Source organism: Dysidea avara, chromosome 4 (assembly GCF_963678975.1).
Source record: "Dysidea avara chromosome 4, odDysAvar1.4, whole genome shotgun sequence".
Taxonomy (NCBI): Eukaryota; Metazoa; Porifera; class Demospongiae; order Dictyoceratida; family Dysideidae; genus Dysidea; species Dysidea avara.
In genome coordinates, this window is record NC_089275.1 from 1199907 (window position 1) to 1227400 (window position 27494).

The window sequence follows — 27494 nt, forward strand, 5'->3', positions numbered from 1 at the left end:
TCTCGCCTGATGTCTTATAACTTTACGGCAAAGTGGATAAGGGAAGTGTTAATGATGGCCCTGATGCTCTATCCCGCAATCCTGTATCTAATCCTCACAATAGTGATGCCCTTGCAGAGCATGACTCGCCTAATGAACCAGCCTTATCTATTACAGAGTTGAGAGCTATCACCACTGACGCCCACGAAAGCTTGAAATTGCAAGACGTCCGCTACCATGCTTCTCAGGATCCAGAATACCAACGGCTGTACAATATAATACTCAACGGCTTCCCAGATCACCGCGGCCAGCTTCCACAGTAATGTAGACCCTACTGGAATGCACGTGAGCACTTTTCCATTGATGACAATTTGATAGTTTACGGATTCCGTCTACTGATACCACCTTCTATGCGTCACACCACACTGTCACATCTTCATGAATCGCACCAGGGCACTGTACGCACTAAACAACGGGCGCGCCTTACGGTTTATTGGCCAGGAATGGACAATGACATCGACAACATGCTCACTTCATGTAAAAAGTGTCAAGATCTCCTTCCCTCCAATCCTCGAGAACCTCTTGTGTGCAAAGACAAGCCAAATAGACCATTCCAAGAGATCTGTGCAGACTTTTGTTGCTAGGGTGGTCAGGACTACCTCATCGTTGCTGATTGCTTTACAGATTGGCCTGACATAATCCCAATGGGCCACAACACTACCAGCTCCCACCTTGTTAGAGTACTGAGACAATGCTTTTGTCGCACTGCCGTGCCAGATATACTGTGGTCAGATGGCGGGCCACAATTCACTTCAAAATGCTTTCACGACTTCTCCAGACAGTGGGGCTTTATCCATAAAGTGTCGTCACCATATTACCCACAAAGCAACGGCAAAGTCGAAGCCATGGTAAAATCTATGAAAAACTCATTGCCACTTCCTGGAACAAACGTTCTCTCAATGAAGATGCGCTTTGCCGTGCACTCTTACAGTACCAAAACACCCCATCTCGCAAGGATGGATTATCACCTGCTCAAAAACTATTCGGTACACCAGTGCAAGACTCACTCCCAGCTCACCACCGCTCTTTTCTACCATGTTGGCAAAAAGCAGTCACGGAAGCAGAAACACAGGCTACAAATTCATTGGAGCAAACACAAGCATATTACAATCTCCATGCCCACACACTACCAGACATTGGAATAGGCTCACGCGTTGCACTGCAACATCCACAAACGAAAATGTGGGACATTTACGGAACTGTTGTTGACATTGGTCCTCACTGCCGCTATTTTATCAAGATTCAAAATGGCAGAATCCTGACAAGAAACCGCCGGTTCCTACGACGCAGAACTGCAACATCCTTGCTCCCATCAACAACACCAGCACCCCCTGAACAACCACAGCAAACCTTTCCACAACAAAGTACCTCAGCAGAAGTCTGTTCAAGTCCACGACATTCAACTCGCACCCACCAGGCACCCAAACTTGAAAGACTTATAGAAGATCCAAACTGGCCTTAATTATCGTCAGCATTGTGCCCCTCACAAATGCTTATGGGGAGGTGTAGGAACTATGTAATTAGAACATGAACAATGATAATCATAGATGCACACACAGTTATACACATGTCCATATTGTATGTACTGTCACGTGATTTAATGATATGCCTCGTGTCAATCTTACACAGTGGATCGTAGGGTTCTTCGTATGCCACAATATTCACTCTCAACATTGTTCAAGTAGTCTATCATCAACTCAAAGTATTGGTGGTTTGATTTTATTGGTCAGTTTCCGGTGGCAACACGATCTTTGCAGCTTTTTGGTGACAGACAAAATGTTTCTTGCTCTGGAGCACAGGACAAACAGAGCAGCAACTGCGCCGTGGGTCAGCAATGACCAGTACTAGGTAAAGTACCTGCATGCGGAGTATGGTTATAATTGAAGCTTGTTAGCCATCTGGCTGAGCCATCTATATGCTGAAATTCGGCCAAAATGACGCGATTTTGCAAACAAATACCAGAATGGTTGATACATCAGTGAGACAGTCTCCAACAGCAAGGATACGAAGCTTATAAACACCTAACAATACGGCTATCTCGCTCAGTAAACGCATAAAGCAATCCAATGGATGAAATAGGCACTCACGTGATCGCTATTCAAATCTCGGAAAATACAACCATAATCTATTCCAAATCACTTGGAATCAAGTGACAATCAGTTTGTGTGCATTAGGTTCAACATCTCGATTAGCCTAGCAGTCTGAGACTCTCCCTATGATGCCATCACAGCATAAAACACAGGCCCAGACCACGCCTGAGTGAACAATTAACACAAATATTTACAAAAGGAGCACACTGCATGGTTCCTATTCAGAAATGAAAGTGATTTCATGGGTATTTTCGCGATTTGAATTTTGATCATGTGAGTGCCTATTTCATGCATTGGATTGCTCTATGCGTTTACTGGGCGAGATAGCCGTATTGTTAGGTGTTTATAAGCTTCGTATCCTTGCTGTTGGAGACTGTCTCACTGATGTATCAATCATTTTGTTTGCAAAAATCGCGTCATTTTGGCCGAATTTCAGCATATAGATGGCTCAGCCAGATGGCTAACAAGCTTCAATTATAACCATACTCCGCATGCAGGTACTTTACCTAGTACTGGTCATTGCTGACCCACGGCGCAGTTGCTGCTCTGCTTGTCCTGTGCTCCAGAGCAAGAAACATTTTGTCTCGCCAAAAAGCTGCACAGATCGTGGAAATTGACCAGTAAAATCAAACCACCAATACTTTGAGTTGATGACAGACTACTTGAACAATGTTGAGAGTGAATATCGTGGCATACGAAGAACCCTACGAACTGTTGGAACGAAAAATCACGTGATTTTAAGACATTTGTATCGTTTTCTACCAGAAGAAAGTGACAAACTTGGCTGTCACGCTGGTGTTATTCAAGTTACACTTAGCCTAACACATGACAATAGTTTATTTATTTATTTATTTATTATCAATTTACCACAAGGGAAGGAACGGTACAAAAGGCAAGCCTGTGCAAGGTACTGTCCTAATACAAAACACATACGACCACTAAACAAAACACACACAAAATAACACTTACAAAACAAAACAAATCAACAACAATTATAATTACATCTACAAAGCAACAAATCAGCAACAATAAATTACATTTAAAAATTACAACAGAAATGTCTGTAAATAGCGTGGTGAGAAACAGCACGGCTCTCAATTCCCAGAATACTGATTGGTACTTTGTTCCACACAAAGCAAACACGGACAAAACAAGAGTATCGTCTAGCATTGATTGATGAAAGTGGGGGTATGAGGGTAAGATGATGGCTACGCGTAGGCATAGTGTTGACTATGTACAATAGTTTGAAAACTTAATAGAACCAGCATGACGAATGTCCTGAAGAGCACACACCAACAAATAGTCCCGCCTGGCAGATAAGGACGGTAAACACAGCTTTCTATAGCACACATCATGCAGCACGCCTCTGAACAGCTTCTAACAGGTTCACATCTTTCACAGCATGAGGAGACCAAACCACGCAAGCGTACTCCAACAGTGGCCTAACAATAGCTTTGTAAGCTCTATATTTAAATGGCTTCTGAATCACACCCCAACATAGTACGTCGTAAAACATTCAAAACCCCGGTGGCTTTTGAGGCAGCAAATTGACACTGGGAGGACCACTGCAATTTATCATTTATATGGATACCCAGGTAGCTAGTTAGGTAGTTGATTGGAGGATATCGATTTTTCGCGTTGCGGACCTTACCATTGGCTATTATACGAGTGTCTAAGTGCATACTTTAGACAGTGGCGTAGAAGCAGTGAATTGGTATAGAGAGTTCCCATTGCAAGGTGTGAGATCGCGCAAGCCATGAGCGTGAATAAAGGTTCAAGTGTCCCAGTCGCATCGAGGCATTATAGATACGTGAATGGCACAGCGGATGTGAATAGCTAGCTAGTGTCAGCATGGCTGTCGTCTAGGTCTGCTTTTTTATGGCGAAGGCTATACACTGAATTAGCTAATTTCTATAGTGGCTTTGGCCAGCTACCTGCAAGAAAAAAAAAAGATTAAAGGAAGTGCCTCATGCTAATTTCTTAGGGGTTACTGTAGACCAACACCTAACATGGAATGAACACACAGATCACAAGAAAAGCTAACAATGTGAAAGTTTTCTCCAGCGAAACCTAAAATCATGCCCTGTAAATGTCAAAGTTAAGCTATCTGTTACCGAAGCATGGTAAGATCAATCCTTGACTATGCAGCAATGTTTTAAACATTGCTGGTGGAATAAGTTACCATTTGAAGTGCCCCGCATTTGTTGCTTTGATGAAGACACACTATATGACTAATAATATAATATATGTAATATTTGTGTTGCTTTGTATTTGTCATGTCTTGTATGTTTTTCAGTTTTGTACTTGTGCATTTGTATGTGTTTCAGTGTACTCTGACTGTGTGGAAGAATGGCTATGCCGAACGTCAAATCTTAATACCGATTAACATAAGCTAGGGGGCAATTCTATATAAAACACTATATGCTTAGATGTAACCCTGGTTGATACAAATAATGTCTTTTGGCAGTATTTACATCTGGCCGTGAAAAAGCCATCCAGACATTCAGGTAGTTCAAAATGACTGAGAACAGCAGGCAACTTTTTCTTTGCCATTTCGTATAATTAAATAGCAGTTAGATTTTAATTTCATTGAAGCAAAGACTTGTATTGTAATCAAGAGCTGCCAGTTTTGTGCTTTATATAAGCACTTTTTTCATAAAGTGCTTAAGCGCCAGCACAAGCACAAATGCTGCACAGTAACAAATACTTGCAAGCACTTGAAAACAAGTGCTTAAAGTGCTTATATATAAGCATAAGTGCTTAAGTGCTTTACCCATGACTGGTGTGTGTGTGTGTGTGTGTGTGTGTGTGTGTGCGTGGGTGCGTGCGTGCGTGCGTGCGTGCGTGCGTGCGTGCGTGCGTGTGTGTGTGAAGCTATAGAGCACCAATCTAGTTATTATGAGATTGCAGTAATGCTTAGTAATGTACAGTTGCTGTTGTTGTATTGTTGAACAAAAGCTTTACCCATAATATTCCAGTCTACTTAGCTATAAATGGGGAGTACTAGTGTTACCTACCCATCTGTGTCATCAATGGGTATCTGGTATTAACTTGGCTAGCAGATGCCAACTGACCATGTCTCAGGTGATGGGAGGGACTTCAGGTTCCCACACCTTCACCTCTGTGGTACAGTACAGCATCCTGAAGGGTACTAAGGCCTATCTGATGTTTGCACCTGAATAGTGCACAAGTGGGATGCAGTGTTTCGCTGGGTAGGAGTGACCATGTGTAACAGCTGAGGGCTTTGTTTTGTGTTTATGAGGATGTGACATGAACTTTGCCAGTAGACCAGATTTGTACAAGCAGTGTGATGATCAACCTTTGCTGTAGTTTGTCCTTTTTGTTTTGAAAGGTTGCACGGCCCACATTGGGGTTGAAAGGTTGCATGGCCCACATTGGGGAGAATAGTGTGTGAAGTTCCATGGCCGACTGTGTGAGGTAATTTAAGTATGTATAGTGTTGGACAGAATGTATCATCTATGCAAAAAACAATACATCTCACACAAGCATGCATGCACTGCACACACACACGTACACACGCGCACATGTGCTCTCATATGCATCCATTTTACATACACCACATACAGTCTGCATATTCAACTGCAATCATTTAGTTTGCTTTATTCTTTTACTATAATAATATTGTTTGTTGCTTTGCAGTTGCAGATCTTTTAAATCGTAAGGCTCACACTATTAAACAAAATGGAGACAATGAAAATGATACCTTTAGAATGTACCAACAGAAAATACATGAGCTAAATGCACAGAAGTACGTTACTGTACATATCTAGAAAGTTTCAGCATATAATTATGCTGCTTATTTAACAACATTAATTTTAAGTGATAATTTATATACACTGAGCAGTATACTTATATAGCTGGTTACTTGGTGTTTGTTATCTTCAACAACTACTTATTTTTGAAAACCTTACATGTCCTAAACCCTCAAATTTTAGTTGATCAGACAAAAAGGAACTATAAAATTGATTAGTCTAGCCCAGCTAATAAATAATTATTTATTTTATGTATTTATTTATTTTTATGTGTTGTTACAGACATTTCTGCACTACCTCACTATTTGATGCTAGTTGTAAGCTGTTAAATGGCATCGAGTCAGAAGCTGAGGTGTGTATTGATGTATGCCTGAAGACTGAATTACAATCAGATTTGTATACAACCATATCGTATTATTTAGGCTAACATAGCAGAGCAGCATCATGTGAAAAATGCATCACGGTTGATACAAATCTGAAACTTTCCACACAAATTGCACTATTATGACATTTATATTTTGATATAGTGTCATCACAGATATGGCCTTTACAGCCATCTTTGCATTTAAAATCCATCCGTTACTCCCTGAGGTATTATTTTACATGCACAAATTAATGGTTTTGCTTAAAGTAACAACTTGCTTTTTATTTAGGTGATTTTGTTTCAAAGTTATAACCATTTATATTAGCAATGAAATTATATAAGGTCTACTAAACAGAATCTCAATACAAACTAAAGACTTGTAGTAGAGGTTTACAAGGCCAGTGTACATACAACACAATGACTATAAAATTTAATACGTATGTGGTCATTGCACTGTTATTTATGTGAAAATGGAATTATGGGCCATGTCCCTGACTCATTCTGCATATTATTTTGTGTGCTGATAATTCAAGGATAAATTATGCATACATACTCTTTCACTTAGGATCATGAAATTAGGCTTTTACGTTCTAGGATCATCTTGTTTTATCCACCCACTGTTCCAAATAATATACTGTTAAATTCTTTTGTCATTGCATTCTGGATCACAATAGGGTTTGATTTGGTACGGACTACCCACATACATAATTAAATTTCCTAGTTTGAAGGTCTTTCAATGAGCTTGCCCATGTGGTACAGTGTGCATCCAGTCAATGGAAATCTGTGCATATATGAGATATTTCATTTTAATCATTCAGTGATACTGCATGTAACATTATTTAAAAGAGGGACTTCCATTCCTTGTATCACATGTGGATTAGAATGGCTACTAGTAGTATCGCCCATACTGTGAGCAGTATGTATACAATCACTAAGCCAGCCTATAGGACTACAATACTGTAAACTAATTTACCAGGTGTTATCCTGTTTTATAATAACTGTTATTTAGAGCCTATGAAGACCACACATGGTTTGTGGTGATTTCACAAAACATGGATAAATGTATACTGGTAAATCATTTAATAAAAGAGCATGCAAGTTCTTATCTGCCATGTTTAGCAACTATAATGATAAGAACAATTTTTCAAGTGTCATTCCAGTTGGGATCATTGCAGGCCAGTGTGTGTAGACCTACAGCTTGACATTTATAGTTGTACTAACCCTGTCATGTGAACTTTAAATATACAAAACTGGAAAGTTCACCAACTTATCACCAAGTATCTTTATCAATCTTTGTTAAGCAATATTGTGTTTAGCATTCTACCTATATAGTAGTGGTGTTACTTTTTCCAGTCATACCTAAAGCTGTCCAAAGAACTTCGTAGTATGTCACAGTCTCTAAAGGCAACTGCTGCTAGAAAGGAGACACTCATAAATATGGTGAGTTTTATAATGTTAGATATATATATATATATATATATATACAACTATAGTCTGTTCACGTTCACGTTCACCCTGAGCCTTCATTTATTGTTAATAATTCTTGTTACAAGGGCCAGCTGCTCAATTTAGTAGCACTGTGAAGCTCTTCAAATTTCGGAACTTTTATCAAAAAAGCGCTTTGATGCAGGCAAGAACAAGTGAGTTATGAGACTTTAAAAATATCCCATACATTTAGTATGGATGATTCAGGTGTGCAAACATGTTTACAACATGAAAACCAGTACAAAACCATTGGGAGTGAACACATGTTCACCTCTTTTATATTACTATATTTGGCGGGGCTCAGGTAAATGCGTACTGACTATAATGCTGTAAGTATATCTCTAGTGAATAGATAGGTTGTAGTGCAGTATAAAAGCTTGTTGCTATTTTAGTCTGTTACATCTTTGGCTGCAAAATGGGCACCTCATGTAAATTACGACTTATTTTAGCTTATGTTGTAGACAAGAAAATCTGAACAAGTATTTTCTGTGAATAATTTTATTGTTTACCAAATTCACATACAAGTTTAGCTGCATATACATGACCCATATAGATTGATCAGTACAACCCTGCAATCACCAGTGCTATAATTATATAGCCTCAAGTTCAGCAACTCGCAATGTTACAGGATAGCTAAAACATTCAAATTAACTTTTTGAAGTAAACTTACAAGTTATATCCACCTAGGGATAGTTGGAAAGGGTGGATATGATCAGAAACGGACATGGACATGGACACAGACAATTTCAAAATACACTTTAATTTACATTTATAATTTTCATACCCAATGTTGTTCTGCAAAGTATTCTTTACTTCTAGACCCAGAGATCATCTTCACATAGTGCTTATCGATTTATAAGCACATGTGTGAAGGATTGGTTAGCACGCTACAACCACAAATTATACTGTTGCACACATGCTCTAGAAATCTAGTGCAGAGTTATGTATTTGTAGAGATTCAGGTGGTACGCCCTAGTTCAGTTCCGCAGGACAGACCCAGGAGCTCATGGTTTTCAGTATAAGACACAAGTGCTATGCCTAAGTGATGAGGCACCGAGGATGCGCATGGCCTGCAAACTAATTTAGGGCATGCCAGAAGAATATCTATATGACACTGCATTGTTAAATTTCTAGAGCATATGTATTGTGTAACAGTTTATAGTACTCTGTGGTGTGCTACCCTATATATTATCCTCTGCACATGCACTTATAAGTGGATAAGCACTATGCAAAGATGACATGTGATGTCTGGGTCTTAATGTGAAGACTACTGTATAGAACAACATTATGTATGAAAATAATAAAACTGTAGTCTTGTATCTGCATTCGTGTCTGTCAGAGCCATGTAGAATAAAATTCCAGAGCCAGCATATGCATATGGACTGGTATTTGCAGAGACAATCACTTTATTCTCATAATTGACATGTATTCTTTGATGTATGGATTACATAGACATTAAAAAATTATGATGAAATCAACAGAAAGGTTGACAGTGCTGATATTACACTTGAAAAGGTTAGCATAATTATTTGTGATTCAGTTGGCAGGCATAATTTTAACATCGTTACTAGGCTAAAATTGCTTATCACAGAGTCGAGTGGGATAAATACAGGGACTATTATTCTAAGGTATGTAGCTACATGTTTGTAGCAATAAGTTGTGTGGGCTATGCTATGTATGCATTTACTCAAGTTTTATCATAGAGAGGACAATCAACTCAGCCAAGCAGAGCAGAGTCAGCCAAGAAACAAGCATGTTTCACTGCCCACAATAACTATGTTATTGCTATTAAAGTATGCAATGAATTATGCTCCAATGTGCTCAAGACATATTTCCCTCAATTACTAGATGTAAGTAGCAATGGTGATGTTTGCGATTATCACATTATCATTGGAATTATAACTCTAGGAAATACAAGGTATTCTTAATGACCTCACCCAACATGCTGTTACCATTATGAAGAAGTACAAAACACTTGTATCACAAGAGGTAAGTGAGAAATTGATGCTGTAAATGTTACATGGTAACTTTTCTTATTGGGCTGTGTATAATAGTATTTAAGTTATGGCACACATGATATACCTATACCTATACCAGAATTACACTTGTGAAAATGTATAAACACTGTGGTTCTGTAAATTATATTTACACGGTTTATAATTTAAGATCTAGAAATAAGATTGCTGGTGGGGCTTGACCTTATTACCCTCATGCAGTATCTGGACATTCTAACTTATTGTTGTAAGGTATCTTCAGATGGCAGATAGTGTGCTACTGGGACACAAAATACTGAGTGGTATAGCTTTGAAACCTTGTGTTATGAAATACACATAATTGTACTTTTTTACCAGACACCTCTGACACTTTAAAGTGGTCCTAAAGCATCCTCCAGAATGCATTATAACTTTGAACCCTTTGTACATAGTATGGATTTAAAAGTATGATCTAGCAGTGGTTCTTTCTTCTTTAGCTGCGTAGCTCACAGAACAGAATGACACAACTGATGGCTACCATAGAGTCGGTGCATGCAGACAGTGATATCTCAAAATTTGTAGTCTCACAGAGACCAGAAGATTCCCTACCTACACCAGCAATAGTATATAAACACCCTGAACCTGGTTATAAAGATAAGGTGAGATATTATTGTGTCTCTACAACATACAGCATAATTACATGATACCTGTGGTATTTGTAGAGATATAATATGCTGTATATAATAACATGCAATTACAACATACATACACTGTAGATATAATTGTTATGTATGAAATTCAGCACAACCAACCCCTCACTTTTGCTGTCTTTGTTTATAGTATGTTCACGTTGAGCTGAATCCTGAAAAACAGCTAAAAATTAAAAGTGGATTTTTTCTCGACAGAGTTAACATTTCAGCCAACCAGATGATTATTGGTAACAGCAAAGGTGTCAACAACAGACACGTACGGTTTGGCTCCATTACAAGTTCGGGAAAGGGCTGTAATAGACACTGTACTTATATGGCTTCCCCATAGGAAATGTATTATAAAAATTTTGATTGGCTGTAAATATTATGTCAAACATTTGAACAAAAAGATTTTGAAATATTTTTAGCGGATCAAGCAGTACTACAAATGAGCCAAATTTCAAGATCGTGTGTAATTGCATCCATGAGTTTATTAAATGTTTTTGAGGATTCAGCTCAACGTGAACGTACTATAGTCTTGGACAAAATTGCTCATGCAAAAAGCAATCATATCTCAACAATATTTGGTGCATACATAATATCCCGAAGGCTCTGTGTGTGCGTTCTAAAATTACCAGAATAGTTTTTCATTTTTCTGACTTTCTACATCATTTTTTGGGAAGAATGTCCATCATTCAATCTAAATTTTATTTAGTGGTTTGAATTCTGTGTTGCAGAGGTATTGTGTTTTGAGCTGTCATCAGGTTTGTGCCTACCAGGTAAACTAAAAATCAGTGCACTTCATACCTTACTCACATCTCCTTCTTACTATAACAATTGTTTGTGTGACAAAACGAGGTACAGATCAACAGTGCGCATGCGTCATGTGTCATATAATTAAAACATACGCTTACAATCATTATGGATGTGCGTGATACATAATCAGTGTGGTGTGTGCATGTGCAAGTTCTCAGTCTATTCCACATCTCCCCTTCTCAAGTATATCGGCGGGGATGCCTAACAGCTGTGCCAGTCATTGAGCGAGTCCTGATTGGAGACCTTGGTGCTTCAAGATGAGGTTCAGCCGCAGGGAGGGCTTCTGGAGAGACAGTTTGCGAAACTGGCGAGTCAAATCTGAAATGTTCATTGCTGTTGTCTTGACAGATCTCAAGCCTGGGTGCTAGATGATGACGGTTTCTCCGTTTTCTCCCAGTAACCGTTTCGACGACATATGATCTAGGCGCATTAGCCTTTGCAATTACTTTTCCTGGTTCTTGGTGCTTCCCTGTCCTCACCCACACTGCAGTACTTGGGGGCAGTTCCGGAAATGGCCTGGTACGATGCCTTTGATTGAACTGAACTTGCTGTTTGGACTTGTGGGCACTATCAGCTTGTCGAAAAGCTGCCAGGTAAGGCCAATCTGGTGATAGCTGATCATCCATTTGTGGTAGGCTTGTGGCAATCTTACGACCAAATATTAACTCTGCCGGGCTGATTGAGCACCATGGAAGTGGTGTGGCACGATAGCTAAGTAAGGCTAGATGTGGATCAGAATTGTCGGTCAAAAGAGCTTTGACCATCTTCACAGTCCGTTCAGCTAGCCCATTGCTTTGGGGGTATCGAGGGCTGCTGGTAACTTGCTGAAAATGATACTGGAAGGAAAAGTCCTTGAAAGCTTTTGAGCTGAACTGGGGACCATTGTCAGAAAACAGTACTGATGGAACTCCGTGCCTCGCAAAGATAGCTTTGAGTACTTTGACTACACTAGCTGAGGTAGTTGACTGCAGCTGACATACCTCCGGATACCTGGAGAAGTAGTCTACGACAATGAGGTAGTGACTGCTGTTGAGCTCAAAGATATCTGCAACTACTCTGTCCCATGGACGACTTGGCAGTGTTGAAGAAATGAGGGGCTCCTTAGGCGGCACACATTTCTTCTGACAATGGGAGCAGTGCTTCACATAGGTTTCCACTGCGTGACTGACACCTGGCCACCAAACCGAAGTCACTACGCGGGCATGGCACCTTTGGATGCCTTGGTGGCCTTGATGGATTTTGGCTAAAGTCTCATTGCGTAGCGTAGATGGGATAACAATGCGGCTACCGTAAAGTAGGAGGTTGTCGTATAAGCTAAGTTGTCCTCGTACAGTCCTCGTACAGCCCAATATGGTCTAAGGTTCTCTGGAATTTGGAGCCTGTGGGGCCACCCTGACTGGCAGTAAGTAATCACTTTACTCACAATTGAATCATTGGCTTGTCCTTGGCGATAGGTGTTTAGGCGTGGTTCACTGGCTGGCAAATGGTGTGTCACTGCTTGTATGAAGTACTCAGCTTCAGCTTGTTGGGCCAGGGTACGCTCATCAGAAGGAGTTTGCAGTGGTGACCTGGATAACATATCAGCAGTATAAAGATATTTACCAGGCACATGAATAACATCATAGTCAAACCTCATTAATATGAGACGGAATCTTAGCACCCGTGGTGGCAGATCATCCAGTTGTTTGTAGGAGAGTATTGGGACCAATGGTTTATGGTCTGTTTCCAGGATGACATGTTTCCCAAGTATGTAGCAACTGAATTTCTCACAAGCCCAGGTAAGTGCCAGGGCCTCCTTTTCTATTTGCGCATAATGCGACTCTGTGTCAGACATCGCGCGTGATGCATATGCAACTGGGTGCCATTTTGAATTGCTTGATTGAAGCAGGACAGCCCCAAGGCCGTATGAGGAGGCATCTGCAGAGATCTTGGTGGGCGCCATAGGATTATAAAAGGTGAGGATTGTTGGAGTTGTCAGATTGGATATCAAGTGTTTGAAGGACGTTTCTTGTTCAGGTCCCCACAGCCATGCCGTCTTGGTACTTAAAAGTTTCCGTAATGGGGCAGAAGTTTCTGCAACATTTGGGGAAAACTTCCCTAACTGATTTACTACCCCCATGAACCTCCGAAGCTCTTTAACGTTTGAAGGAGGTGACATCTGTTTTATGGCTAGTAATTTCTGTGGGTCAGCAGATATGCCTTTCTCATTAATGACGTGACCAAGGAAGGTAATAGAACTTTTCATAAATTCACACTTACTAGGATTCAAGGTGAGCCCAGCAGAACGGATCTTCGCTAAGACCAGTTTCAGTCGAGAGTCATGCTCTTCTGTGTCTTTGCCGTACACTAAAATGTCATCTAGATGACAGAGTACTCCTGGCAACCCTTCTAGGATGGTGCTCATCTGTTTCTGGAACACTTCTGGGGCACTGGAAATTCCGAAGGGAAGTTTGTTAAACCAGTAGCGCCCGAACGGTGTTATGAAGGTTGTGAAGTGTCTGCAGCTGGGTGTCAGGGGTATCTGCCAAAACCCACTGTTGGCATCCAGTTTTGAGAAGATTCTTGTTCCTGCCAGTTGTGCAAGGGTGTCATCGACATGGGGCATTGGGTGGGTCTCACGAAGTACATTTTCGTTTAGTGGCTTCATGTCGACACAAATGCGTACGTTACCAGATTTCTTCTGGACCACCACCATTCCAGCACACCAGTCAGTAGGCTGGCTGACTTTGCTAATAACCCCTGTGGCTTCCATTTGTTTGAGCTCATGCTCCACTTTATCTCTTAATGGGATGGGAATTCGTCGCGCAGTGCTGAGGGCATATGGCTTTGCCTCACCCTTAAGTTTTATCGCATATTCCATCTTCAGTGTGCCCAACCCTTGAAATAAGTCAGGAAATTCTGAAGGGATGGTAGAAGTGGAGCTCAGATCGTCCACTCTTGATAGAATGTTTAGAGCTAGTATAGCTGGTAGTCCAAGTAGGTTCTGGTTAAGTGAATCGATAACATAAACGTGGTGACGTAAACTGCGTTGTTTGTATACCAGGTGAACTGCGATGCGACCAAGTACATTCAGTGGTTGCTTATTGGGGCCACAGAGTACCTTGCTCGGGAGTTGTAATTTAGGGTGACCAATGGCCTTGTACACATCCTTGGATATAGCTGTTACCTCGGCACTTGTATCGATTTTGAATACCACTTCTTTGCCATTAACTTTAACACAAATGTGCCAGGTTGTGGTTGTTGCAGACTGGTCGGAGACTGCATCTAGAAAGTGAGAATCTGATGTCTCAGATGAGTCATCTGGGAGGTTCTCCTCTGATACTGTAGCCACTGTCTTGGAAAAACGGTATTTGCCAAAATGGCCACGACGCTGGCATTTATAGCAGGTGATGTCCTTGGCTGGGCACTGGTTCTTCTGGTGAGTCTTGCCGCACCGTGAGCAATTCGGCAGTGAGCTTCTGTTGGCTTGCCGGCCGAAAGGTCTTTTCCCCACATAATTGAGTGATGAATTCTCTCCTCTTTTAAGGATGGTCTGCTGCTCTCTGACCGCATCTCTCTGTCGAATCAATTTCTTTGCTTTGTCCAATGTCAAGTTTTCATCAGTTTGGAGTCTCTCCGATAAAGCCACATCACGAATTCCCACTACCAATCTGTCTCTGATCATCTCGTTCCTCATCTCGGCATACTGACAATCTTCCGAGAGCTGGTACAAGCTGGCAATAAAATGTTCTACAGTTTCGCCTTCCTCCTGCTCACGCCTGTTGAAGCGTGCCCGCTCAAAAATAACATTCTTACGGACTTTAAAATGGCCGTCAAATTTAGTCATCACCTCAGAATATTTCTTCCTGTCGTCATCCGTAATGTTGGTGGAAGTTAAAATATCGTCGGCTTCCTCCCCCAAGCAATACAGGAGCGTGCTAACTTGCCGAACATCATCTTCCTTGTATAGACCTGACGCCACGCGGAACTGTTCAAAACGGCGTCGCCACTTGGGCCATTGGTCAGATTCGTCAAAACAAAATTTAGGAGGGGTTGAAGCGATACGTTGTAACTAGTAGCTGCCATATTCCACTTCTGACACCATGGGACAAAACGAGGTACAGATCAACAGTGCGCATGCGTCATGTGTCATATAATTAGAACATACGCTTACAATCATTATGGGTGTGCGTGATACATAATCAGTGTGGTGTGTGCATGTGCAAGTTCTCAGTCTATTCCACAGTTTGTACCATAGAATTAGTTACAATAATGTGCTGAAGAAATGTCAACTATTTGAGCCAGTTGTCCATACATATAGATCATGGCCTGAGAGGCGACTTTTTGTTTTACAAGTCTGTCATTGCTGGGATATATTCCAGTACAACATAGAGAATGCTAATAATATTGTAATTATGTACATTATAATTAATACTATTGTATTACAACAAGAGATTGGATGGCAACATGCACATCAAGCTATGGAATGGTGGCAGCATACGAACCAAAAAAATTACATTAACATTAAGCTTATATATAGTGACAACAACAGCAAACAAAACAGTGTACATCCGTTGTCAGCAAAATTGGAATAAACACTTATATAGTTTCGGAGAAGAAGGCTTCCCTGGATAGATTGTAGATTGCTGGAATGGTTAACTGACTGACTGACTCTTTCACTGATGGATGGACAGACAGACAGACAGACTGATCAACCAGCTGAGCATATTATTCATGTTTTATTAGTCAGCAGTAAACTTTCTGGAGAATGTACATATGTGACTGGGTCTGGGAAAGCTGGTCTTATCTCCCGTGACAGCAGGTTTGATTTTGTCACCAAGAGCGCAAAGCTACATGAATAAACTATCAAATTTCATTATCAAAATCAGCTAGATACCGTATAAAGGAAATGATTTGTGGAAGAAACATTCACGAACAACATGATCTACTGTTTTGTCATTCGCGAGAAAACACTCACGTTGAATTGGGTGCACGCCTACATCCATGGATAGTGAACAATTGACTATATGGCTCGACTCTGATATGTTGCGCACTACGCGTACTAGAGTAAGCCGTTCGACCACCATGGGTTCGGACGTGATTTTTCTTTAAACCCGCAATGAAAATTTCTGCTCTTGCTATGCCTTTGGAGAGGTCTAGGCCATAAACTCTTGCATAAACCTTAAACCTTTGGAGAGGTTTAAACCTTAAACCTTAAACCATAAACCTTAAACCTTTGGAGAGGTCTAGGCCATAAACAGTCACCTATTGCAGTAAGAAAATCTGAGGGCCACGCTGAGGCTGCACATTTCTTGGAAAATAAATAGATGAATAAATATTAGAGTAAGTGACTGCTCTATTAGAGTATTTCGATCTGGCTAATATCCTGGATATTTTAAAGAGAAACTTTTGACATTTTTAAGACTTGGGGATAGTCAAAACCCCATTTAAGTGGATTTGGATTGTGTATATGTGTGCTGGGTGCAGTAGCTAGGCTGCTACTGTCAGAGAAGCCTAAATGTTTGGGCAAAAATCAAGGTGCGGTCATCGTGCATGTATCTATTTACTATTGAACAGTATAGCTGATGCTCTCAATGTTCATAAAATAGTTTTGAATTTGATATAGAGGTGCTCACCTAATATCGGACGGGCTCCAATATAGGACGCTATTTCTCCAAAACTACAATGAATATTCAAACATTCTGCACATCTCCAGGTAGGCCAATGCTTCATAAACTTGTGTACCAAGTTTCAGATCTTTCGGGTTCTTGGTCTCGGTACAGCAATCTTTTGAAGACCAGTCCGAATAATACGTAAAATCGGAAAAAACGCTCAATTCAAGGACAGCCATTGTTTGCAGATCACACTTGCATTAAATCAAGACACATTAATAGCTACCATCTTATTTCTTACCAACTCAGTATCCAACTAGACAGCTTCATCAACATCGATTTATCATCCCAGTCAGTTCCACTGTATTGTATCAGAAAAGTTTCTTTCCAGAGAATGGAACACTTTACCTAACAACTTTATTGAAGAGCAATCCACAGAATTTTTTACCAACCACCTTGTCATCACACAATAAATAATTTTATGTATGCATGTATGTGTTAGCTAAATGTTTTCTTTTATTTGTAATTACCTGGGTCAATTATCAGCTGTGCTGTCTCGACCCAGCATATAATCATAATCATAATCATAATTATAATCATAATCAAAAGTCGCATACCTTCAGATTGTAGGGCTACTCATTTACTTTCTAAATATGTATGGTTTATTTCATTTAAAGTATTGTACTGATGAGTTATAGACCAAAGAAAAGAGGCTGTCACTGGAGCAATAATCGCCCTAGCTATTTTTGCTCAAAATCAGATTGAAAATACATACAAGGTGGATGATTGTTTTCGATTATGTACTGAAAGTTGTTAAACACTATAGTTCCGGCAAATCCAACACTATAAAGACATAAAATACTGTAGACTTGACTGCATAAATAGCAAAATCTTTAATATGGCTGTCAAACACTCTAACATAAAAAGTCAATCATTTCAGCTGAAAGCCTAAAACTCTAAAACAAAAAGTACGTGGAACCACATTTTAAGCATATCAGCATTATGTAGAATTGATTTACACCACTTTTTTACAAAAAAATTGGTGACTGTTATATTAGGGTATTTGACTGCTCTATTAGAGGGTTTTGGTATCCCTGTAATACTTTAAGTCTGGAGGACAGTGAACCTATTGGAAAAGTTGCTTGTCAACTTGTGAATGATTAATTGCATGCAATTATCCACTTTTAAAATATTTTCAAAGCATTGATTACAATTTTGAGTTAGGGCGATTATTGCTCCAGTGACAGCCTCTTTTCTTTGGTCTATAACTCATCAGTACAATACTTTAAATGAAATAAACCATACATATTTAGAAAGTAAATGAGTAGCCCTACAATCTGAAGGTATGCAATTTTTGATTTAATGCGAGTGTAATCTGCAAACAATGGCTGTCCTTGAATTGAGCGTTTTTTCCGATTTTACGTATAATTCGGACTTGTCTTCAAAAGACTGCTGTACCGAGACCAAGAACCCGAGAGATCTAAAACTTGGTACACACGTTGATGAAGCATTGGCCTACTTGGAGATGTGCAGAATGTTTGAATGTTCATTGTAGTTTGGGAGAAATGGCGTCCGATATTAGGTGAGCTCCTCTAGGTAACTATTTGATTTGCACAAGCTTCACGTGTGGTCGAATTTAAGATTGCTCGACAGAGGTGGCTTTGGAGCTTTGTAATTCACAGCCAATAAGGACTAAGCCAAATATCTGCATATATTTGTAGAGTTTGCTCTTTCATATCAAACACAGAAAGACTTGATCAGCTTGAAGTATATTTGTCCAAGAATTGAGAACATTCGGACAGGTCACTTTTGCAGCTCCTGCAGCCAGACAAAGAAAGCTGCAGGTCTGAAATTTTGCATGCAAGAGTTTATGGCCTAGACCTCTCCAAAGGCATAGCAAGAGCAGAAATTTTCTTTGCGGGTTTAAAGAAAAATTGTGCTCGAACCGATGGTGGTCGAACATTGGTGGCTTACTCTAGTGCAGCCATGCATGATTGCTGCTTTGCTGGAGAAGTAGCTATAGGCATTCACGATAATGAGTGCGGACCGCGATAGGCACACCTACCCTTGTGTATTGTAATGTGTCCCTCCGGGGAAGGAAGAATGACTGTAGCCGATTGCTCGGAGCTAGGTTAAATATATAACTCATGCAATCAATCAATCGCAGTCTTAATTGCGCCGCTTCACTGGCTACACTATCACGCATATATATAGCAGTTTAGTGAGTAGCAAGGCCCGCTTATGCACTCATTATTATGAATGCTGATAGCTAGCTACATGAAAAATATTTTTAATTGTAGGAAAAATTTTACAAGAAAAAATTAGCGAATGCACCTAAAATCGCGAAATTCGTGAATGTTTTCTTCCGCGAATCATTCCCGTTTTACGGTACAAGGGGGTGGCACTCCAATATACCCTGTGCTCCGATCTTTGTCCTCGGTAAAAGTGGTCAAAGTCGAAAAATAAGCCTTGACCCTTGACTTATGTGAAAATCCGCGCTTGACTTTTGACCAAATTCTTGCATATTTTCATAAAATTATGGTTATGTTGTAGCTAACTCTAAAAGTATCAATTGTGGTATACACTTTACAAATGAAGCTATTTCTTGCTTGACTTTTGACTTTAGTTTTGACCGAGGATGAATATCGGAGTACAGAATATATTGGAGTGCTACCCCCTTGTGGTATGAGTGGTCTGCTCTTCCCAAGCACAGTGGTGATCTGTATGAGTGGTCTGAGACCGTAATGGAGCTCTGGCCAGTCTGGGGATGGCTGTATGTAGCTGCACAGTGCCGTAGTGTTGAATAAAGACCTGTACTGTAAATGTCCTTTCATCTTAGTCAGTTTCTCTAAAATGTGGGATCATTTCATCCAGCAATTTAATGATAGTAATTTTCATAGTTATTATTATTATATATTTGATTAGTAGAGCCCACCTGGGGCATGAAGCTAATTTACAAGTACAATTACAAATATGAATTATAGTATCTGTTCAGTAAAGTTTTGTAACTATCTAATTGATTGGCATGAACAATATCTGAAGGCAATCGATTCCATTCGGGAATGGTGCATGGAAAAAAGGAACACTTAAAACAATCTATGGTAGGCTGGTAATGGAGGAACTTCATGTCATTTTTTGATCAGTTGGTAGTAATTGGTGATGGAGTTGGTAGATAATTTGTTCGAATTTGTAAGATATTATTGATTATTTTATAAAGTAAAATTAGACGAGTGCTCTCTCTTCAAAGCTGTAAGGTTGGCCACTTAAGTGATGACAACAATGAACTAATACTATCTCTAACATTCCTTCTCCAAGGTTGGTTCAATACAAAGTGAGCTGCATGCTCTATGCTGAATGATTGTTGTTTAGCAGATAGATCTGCTATTTTCTGAGATAGCTTGCTCATTTGTTTAGATAAGCAATCTTGCTGTTCAGTGAGCTGAGGTTGAACAGAGCCAAGTTTGTCACTAGTATACATTACCTTTGTCCTTGCTGCCACTGTTCAACAGTGTCACCATCGCCAATATATGAAGTACTATTGTGACTGATTACTTATAATATAACTAATTTTGGTTTATGTAGTGAGTCACTGGCAGCACTTGCCAGTGGCTTTCAGTATAATTTTATGTACTGAAAAGCAATAATAAAATGGCAGGAAACTTAGCTGTCGGCTACTTATAGGGGTGTAGCCAGGATTTTCTTGAGGGGGGTTTGGATTTGAAGTGGAATGGTTTTAGGGAAGACCTGGGTGATTCCCCCTAGACCACATTTGAATGAAAATGATGCGTACACAAAATAAGCCCTTAGGCAGTAACATTAAAAGGTGGTGTTTTTGCATCCAACTAGTTAAATCCTACACACTGCTGTTTATGCAGTTATAGAACTATAAACCTATGGTAACACTAACTAATCTTCACTTCCAGACAATATACTGTTGACAGCCAACTAGCACACGGGAACCTCCACACACTTGAGTCCATTATAATTGGCAGTACTTTCTTCCAGGTATACATTATTCTTGGCCGGTTGATGGTCAGACTTGGCTTGTACTCCAATATATTTGAGACATCACATGTAGGCAATATGTGACAAATACAAAAACCATTCATCAGGTAAATATATATAAACTATTCACAGTTTGTGCTAACCTGACACATGTATAACACGACCACTCAAGTTTATCACAATGCTGCCTTGTAAATATGTCTTAACCAACCAACCAACAATCCCTCACCATTTTTTCCATGCATCACGTACGCAATTGATCACATGATGCAATAGATCTCTTCGATTTACAATAGTTCAGCATTAATGCAATGCGACCCTAAGAGTAGTACCGAGGAGCGCCAATGTGCAAGTAGCTACCAATGAGCTCCAGGGCTGTAAGATTTGATGTGATTTTAATTTCCCCTGAAAGGGGGGTTTGTCTGAATCATCCGAACCCCCCGCCTATGCTCTTGACTTATACAGTGATTCTCTGGAAGGTAAGGAATCAATGGTGTAAAACATGTGAAAATTTGGTACGCATAGCTTAGTTTCAACTATTGGTGAGCTACAACACACTTAAAACCAATAGCTACTTTTAAATAGGTGATATAAGACCGGTTTTTTTCATAATATCTGTACAGCATGGGGTGGAATTTTTAAGTGGATTTCCACTATCCAAAATTCAAGGGAAGTTTTTGCTCCTTCAAGATCTTTTATGCATTCAAACAATGCCACTTTGATCAAGCTGCAAATTTTGAGGGAGAAATGTTTGTGGATAGCTGCTAATCTTCGATAATATTGCCTCAGAGAAACAGCATATATATTATGACTTGAGATTGCTGCACCTGAAAATGTGTATCTGTGAAAACTTGCAAGTTATGTGTATACATATCTATTATAATCTACCATTTGAGAAAGATGAATATGTTGCGGTATGGAAACTATAGGTGTGTAGTTTTATACAAACCTAGGTGTGTGGTTCCCTAGTTTATTATACTATAGTTCCCTAGTACATTACCTAGTATATTTTATAGCAAAATTATAACTTGTTTTACTTCAGAACTCTGACTTTAAAAATGAACTAATAAGTGGTGGAGTTATGGAGGATACAATTGAAAAGGACCATAAAGCTCTTCAGGATGAGGTATATATGTAGGTAGCTAACTACATACATTATAATACAACGATAATGTGTATACACACAATAGCGTGTCATACAGATGTGCTTGTATGTGACAGACAGATAGGTGTGCATTATATGTCAAACTGCATTGATTTTCATGCATCGATCATGTGAATAACTGGTCTAGACTAACTGTACATGTTATAGTAGTAACACAGGCATGAGGGTTCTGATAAGTATGCCTTGCTTTCCAAGGGCATACATATTATGCAAAACCTGAATACCCCATGTTACAGCTAATAATTATGTAACATTTATCAGGCTGATAGCCTGTACAGGGTGATCAATCACCCAAACCAAAATGTAGCCACTGGATGTATTATACATGCATACCTAAAATTTTCGATTATGGGTCAGCAGCTAGTACATTCTGGTTACGTTTGGTTATGATGAACTAGTTCTCATCTCAGCCCAATGTTTTTCAACTTGTAGGATGGCGAGGATAACAAAATGCTCTTTGTCTAAGCGATTTTAATGGCAAAATCCAAGTTGTATATCCTAATCATGTGAGTATTAATTTTTAAATCAATCTCCACGATTGATTTCAGCCTCATCATCTATATAAACATTGTCCAGTTGTACATGTAGCTCTGCTACACACAAACTGTAGCCTGGGCGGCTCTGAGGTGTGGAAGTGTTACATATCCTAATGTAGCTACATCATATTAGTGTTGGGTATATCATCACATGTAGGCTGTGCGGGTAAGAATTGAAATCGGAAATTATGCTGATGCAGAAAACATGACTTATAGCAAGTAAGTGGTACAATACTTCAGAGCCTGCATCCTGCCAAATGATTGGCTTTGCTTTACAGTTTAACTGTAACTTCAAACCAGAGTGATATAGGTGTTTTAGAAGGAAAGTTGGCAGAGAAGAAAAGTAAACTAAAGATGTTCCAAATTGATCAAATCGTGGTAGCTGCAAAGGTAAATTTACTTTATGTACATACAATTAAAAATAATGATATCTACACAGCTGGAGCTTTATGAACCTAACAGGGCTCATTATTCATCAGAGGTATACATGTGTATTTAACATATGCAGATACATTATTATCATGACTATTATATAGCTACAAATAAGGGGTCTTACTGATCATTTGACAACTTCATCAAGAGAAGAATATAATGGTACAAGATTTACACGAGTAGCATTAATAAATGAATGAAAAAAACATAATAATGTTAAAACACAATAACAATAATAATTATGTATGTAACATACAAGAAATATTCTTGTGGATGCTGCAGTATGCATCTATCTGCATACTCTTTCAGATGATGATACATTAGTTGACAGTGAATCATCATGTGGTAGCTTTTCTACAATTACAGAAGATGACCACAGAAGACGTGCTCATAGTTTTGATTGCAGCTCATACCCTCAAGAGAGCAATGACAACCCACTGTCATGTTAGTTATTAACATATGTTAGTCATGTATGTAGTTACAACAGTGAAGAGTCAGTACTTTGACTAAATAACTGTTCTTTTGGAGTACTTTGTCAACCAGTGTATGTTTTATTAGAGTAATTGAATAGAGCTCTATCTACAACTACATAATTATACCATATGGCTTGTCTGATAACATGTTGGACATCGTGTTATCAGACCTTACATTAACATGATAACATGAGTTTATGAGAGGCATTTTATCAATTTTTGGCTCACATGTCAAATTATATGTCATCATGCAGTTACCTGTATGTGGAGAGATTCATGGTTTTATTACAGTATGAATATTCTTACTGTACATATGCTGCTCTAGCTACTACTTTAATTTTAGGTATTAAACTCTGTCAAACAGTAAGGATAATACAGAAGTGCATACTGCAGTATAACACTGTCCCATGACACAATGCATACTGTACTTCTATCACTTCTTAAGCAAAATTGGCTATGTAAGACTGATCTGTATCCTTATTCAATGGCTCAATTTAACACTTTCCATCGTATCTTCTGTTAGTACGCTTATTATTTTGGCTATTCCACATATGCAGCAGTGCTTACTGTGTGTTCAAAAGGTATGCTAACACAGGGGCGGATCCAGGAGCTGGCAGGGGAGGGGCACAAACAGGCTAAGTTGTAGGAGCCAGATTCTCTTGTTAGTTGCTGCATTTTTGAAGCAACAAATAATCACCTATTTATAGTGTCTCACTGTTGAATTTTGCCATTTTGGCCTTTGTAGATGGTTGTGAAGTCTTAAAAACTGTTCACAAGGCTTTGAATGCCCTAAACAACAGCAACACGATAATTATTTTTAGAGGCGCTTAGTACGCATGAAGGTACTGCTGGGTAACAGTTTACAACTGGTTTGGCTGGTTTGCTTTGATTTCAGCCAAATGCTACTAAAATGTGCATATTTTCATGAGTTTTATAGCAAAACTGATCTTAACCTGACAAAGTTTAGCATTGTAATCAGAAGTAGCTATGGCTAGCTCCTCCGCCCCAAATACCCCATCCTGGATCCGCCATTGTAAAATTATCTTCCCTACCCCTGACTTACGCTGCAGTGTACAGTATACACAGATAAATGAATTTATAACATATTGATATGATGCCACTTAGCATTACATTTCCTGTACATAGCTACATTTCCGGCACCAACACAAGGACCCCCAGTTTCAAGAAAGCCAGTAAGGGGGAGTAGATCAGCTACATTAGATTCAACAAGAAGCCGTACTAGCTCACTACTGCAGCCAAATGTTCTTCCAACATCAATGGAATTGCCACCTTCGTTACCTTTACGAACCTGTGTAGTGCTACATGACTACGAAGCTCAACAACATGATGAACATGATCTTAAGTAAGTGTCTGTATGTATATTGTATGATGTCATCATTGACTATATGCATGACATAGAGTTGGTGACATCATACAAGTGACCCAATCAGTAGAGAAGCATTGGTGGAAGGTGAGCCTTTACTTTAAATAATATACTGCATTGTCAAGACACACAGACAGGCATGCAGCCAATATGACTCCACAAGGGTTATAACCTGTTAAAGAGCACCAGTATGTAATGTAGGTTTTATACATTAATGATCATAATAATATTATGTGGACAATGCTTGCCTTGCCTGAAAGAGTGTCAACAGGTGCTAAAGCCTATAATGTAATACTAATCACACCACCACTATAAATATGAACATCACGAAGGTAAAGTTTTTAAAGGTAGTTTTCACTGGTAGTTGCAATAATTGTACTGATTTTGCATTTTCACAGGATATGCTCAAAACCATGCGAAAATCCGATGAAAACTATCAAGTTTTTTCATCACCACATTCTCATTGAGTTTCATCAGCTTTCACATGCTGTAATTTCAGTACATTCATTATTATAATATTGCAACTTGATTTTTCATGGGGTTGTTCAATGGCATATATATCTAGTTGTGCATCAGCCATTAATTCTATGTTATTGAACAGGTTTTTTAAAATTGTATAAAACTTTGGTATAGTAATTTTCATTGTTCCCTTACACATTTTTTCATCTAATTTTATGTAGGGTACTGACTTCAAAGGGGTTAACAAGCTTTTCCCTTCCAGCTATGTTCAGGTGAGGCAGTGTATATGATTAAGCCACACAAAATTTGTTAGTTTCTCAAACACAATCACTGTTTACCTTTACACAATTAACTGATGGCTGAATGCAGCTGTATAAGGTATGTTCACCTAGAGCTAAGGCCTCAAACACATTACGTTTATGACTCATGGATGGAATTGCACAAATTTGGTTCATCTGATCTGTAGTGCTATGTGTCATAGGATCCAGTCCCCAACCTTATTATGAGCATAATGAATACTGACAGAATAATTTTCAGTATTTCAGGAACTTATATCATCATTATGCAGTCACTGGACATTCATGTGATATTAATTGCTCAGAATAGCTTTAAAACACCTTCCACAGATTTGTGTAATATGAGCAGATGAACCAAATTTGTAAATTCTATATCCTAATACAGCAACATTTACTGCCATCACTGCATGCCCTAAAAAGCAAATTTCTATTCAAATATTGAATGTATAGCTACTTCTGATATGAATTGAACATATTATGCATGAGTACAATATTAGTAAAATTTATGAGCACTATGGCATAACCGGAAGAAAATGTGACCTGCTGAGTGAAAACTAGACTAATTCTGTTTTGAGATAATTCAACTGAAATACATCATTGGGTAAAAAGATGAATGCCAAAAATGGTGTTTTAATTGCTTTAGTACACAGTGAAACAGTACTTGAATCAGTATAGCTTTTATATCATCAGATTCTTCATGGAGAGTAAGAACATCTTTGCTTTATTGCAAACATGAGTCACCATAAATTTTGTTGAATTCGGTGAAACTTACTTCAATTTCTGGGTCGCAAAAGTTATTTCTGCCTAATTTAATCTTGAGTTAAATCACCAAATTTTCTTCAGCCAAAATTTTGTATTGTACAGTACATCATACAGTATGTGTGTTTGTTTGTCATTTATGCTGTGTTAAAATGTAACTTTATTCCTGCTATGCTAAGTTTCTCAACTCCATATATTGTTGCACTTGTGACTTACCAATGATTACATAAGATGTACTTTACTTTTAGTGTTTCATTGTCATTGTACAAATGGAGTGTTTTTTTTTTCTGCTGCCAATCACTAAACTAGTCAAGTTTTCACTCGGTGGGTCACAAGTAATCACAATGGGCTGGTCCCTATATTGCTTAACTCACTAAAACGACTTCAAAATCTTTTCATTCATGTTTGATAACCAATCAAAGTTCATTAAATTTCCTATGTGGAAGCCATAAAGTGCATGGCCTGGTAACTTGTAATGGAGCCAAACAAGACATTAGCTGTCAGCTGAAATATTGTAAAAATACCCACTTTTCTTGGAAATCAATTTTAACATGAATATGCCGTAAGCATAAGCAGACTAACTTAAGTAGTAGTCATGTGAGCTGTCTAATTCAGCTGCCAACTTAGGTAAACATACCAAAGCTGATCACCAGCATTGCTATTATATTATGAGGTTGATGGATGAGAAACTATATGGTCTTATGATAATTGGAAGTATTATGGTTAATCCAGGTATTACAACCTGGTGAAAAAGTTGTGAAGGTGTTATATGGCTATGAAACTAGTATAGTTGGCGAAATATCTCTTGTTGAAGGCAAGGTTTGTTATTACGGCACAATAAATTGTTCTTGTTTCATGTGATTGAATTTATCAGATTGTAGTGTTGAGAGAAGATCATTCTGATGGGTGGTCTACAGTTGTATGGGATAATAGCTCTGGATTATACCCCACAAATTATCTGATGGAGTTGTGAATTCAGAATAATGTTAATTATACGTAAAATGTGTTGTCTTTAAAGTGAAATTGTCTAGTGACCATGCACTTAAAGGCCTGAGGAATTTCTATTATATTGTGCATCCTTCATATGATTAATTTAGTCATGACCATTCAGTCCATAATAAACATGCATGTAGCTAAGTGTGTTCTCAGAAGAAAATCTGAGTTT

General features: G+C 38.9%; 1 protein-coding gene across 1 annotated transcript in view; it reads left to right on the plus strand.

Annotated features, from left to right (window-relative positions):
- LOC136253350 (uncharacterized) overlaps positions 1-27437 on the plus strand; it is a 38672-nt gene extending 11235 nt beyond the window's left edge. The window contains exons 2-20 of the mRNA XM_066046006.1: positions 5790-5898; positions 6185-6254; positions 7620-7706; positions 9204-9266; positions 9323-9379; positions 9455-9601; positions 9660-9740; positions 10222-10383; positions 21868-21951; positions 22684-22745; positions 22805-22916; positions 22966-23007; positions 23063-23120; positions 23268-23402; positions 24578-24794; positions 24851-24902; positions 25496-25546; positions 27062-27148; positions 27204-27437. Of these exons, the coding sequence (XP_065902078.1) occupies positions 5790-5898; positions 6185-6254; positions 7620-7706; positions 9204-9266; positions 9323-9379; positions 9455-9601; positions 9660-9740; positions 10222-10383; positions 21868-21951; positions 22684-22745; positions 22805-22916; positions 22966-23007; positions 23063-23120; positions 23268-23402; positions 24578-24794; positions 24851-24902; positions 25496-25546; positions 27062-27148; positions 27204-27302 (1775 nt within the window). The 3' untranslated portion in view covers positions 27303-27437. The remainder of the gene's footprint in view (positions 1-5789; positions 5899-6184; positions 6255-7619; positions 7707-9203; positions 9267-9322; positions 9380-9454; positions 9602-9659; positions 9741-10221; positions 10384-21867; positions 21952-22683; positions 22746-22804; positions 22917-22965; positions 23008-23062; positions 23121-23267; positions 23403-24577; positions 24795-24850; positions 24903-25495; positions 25547-27061; positions 27149-27203) is intronic.
- The last annotated feature ends 57 nt before the right edge of the window (positions 27438-27494 follow it).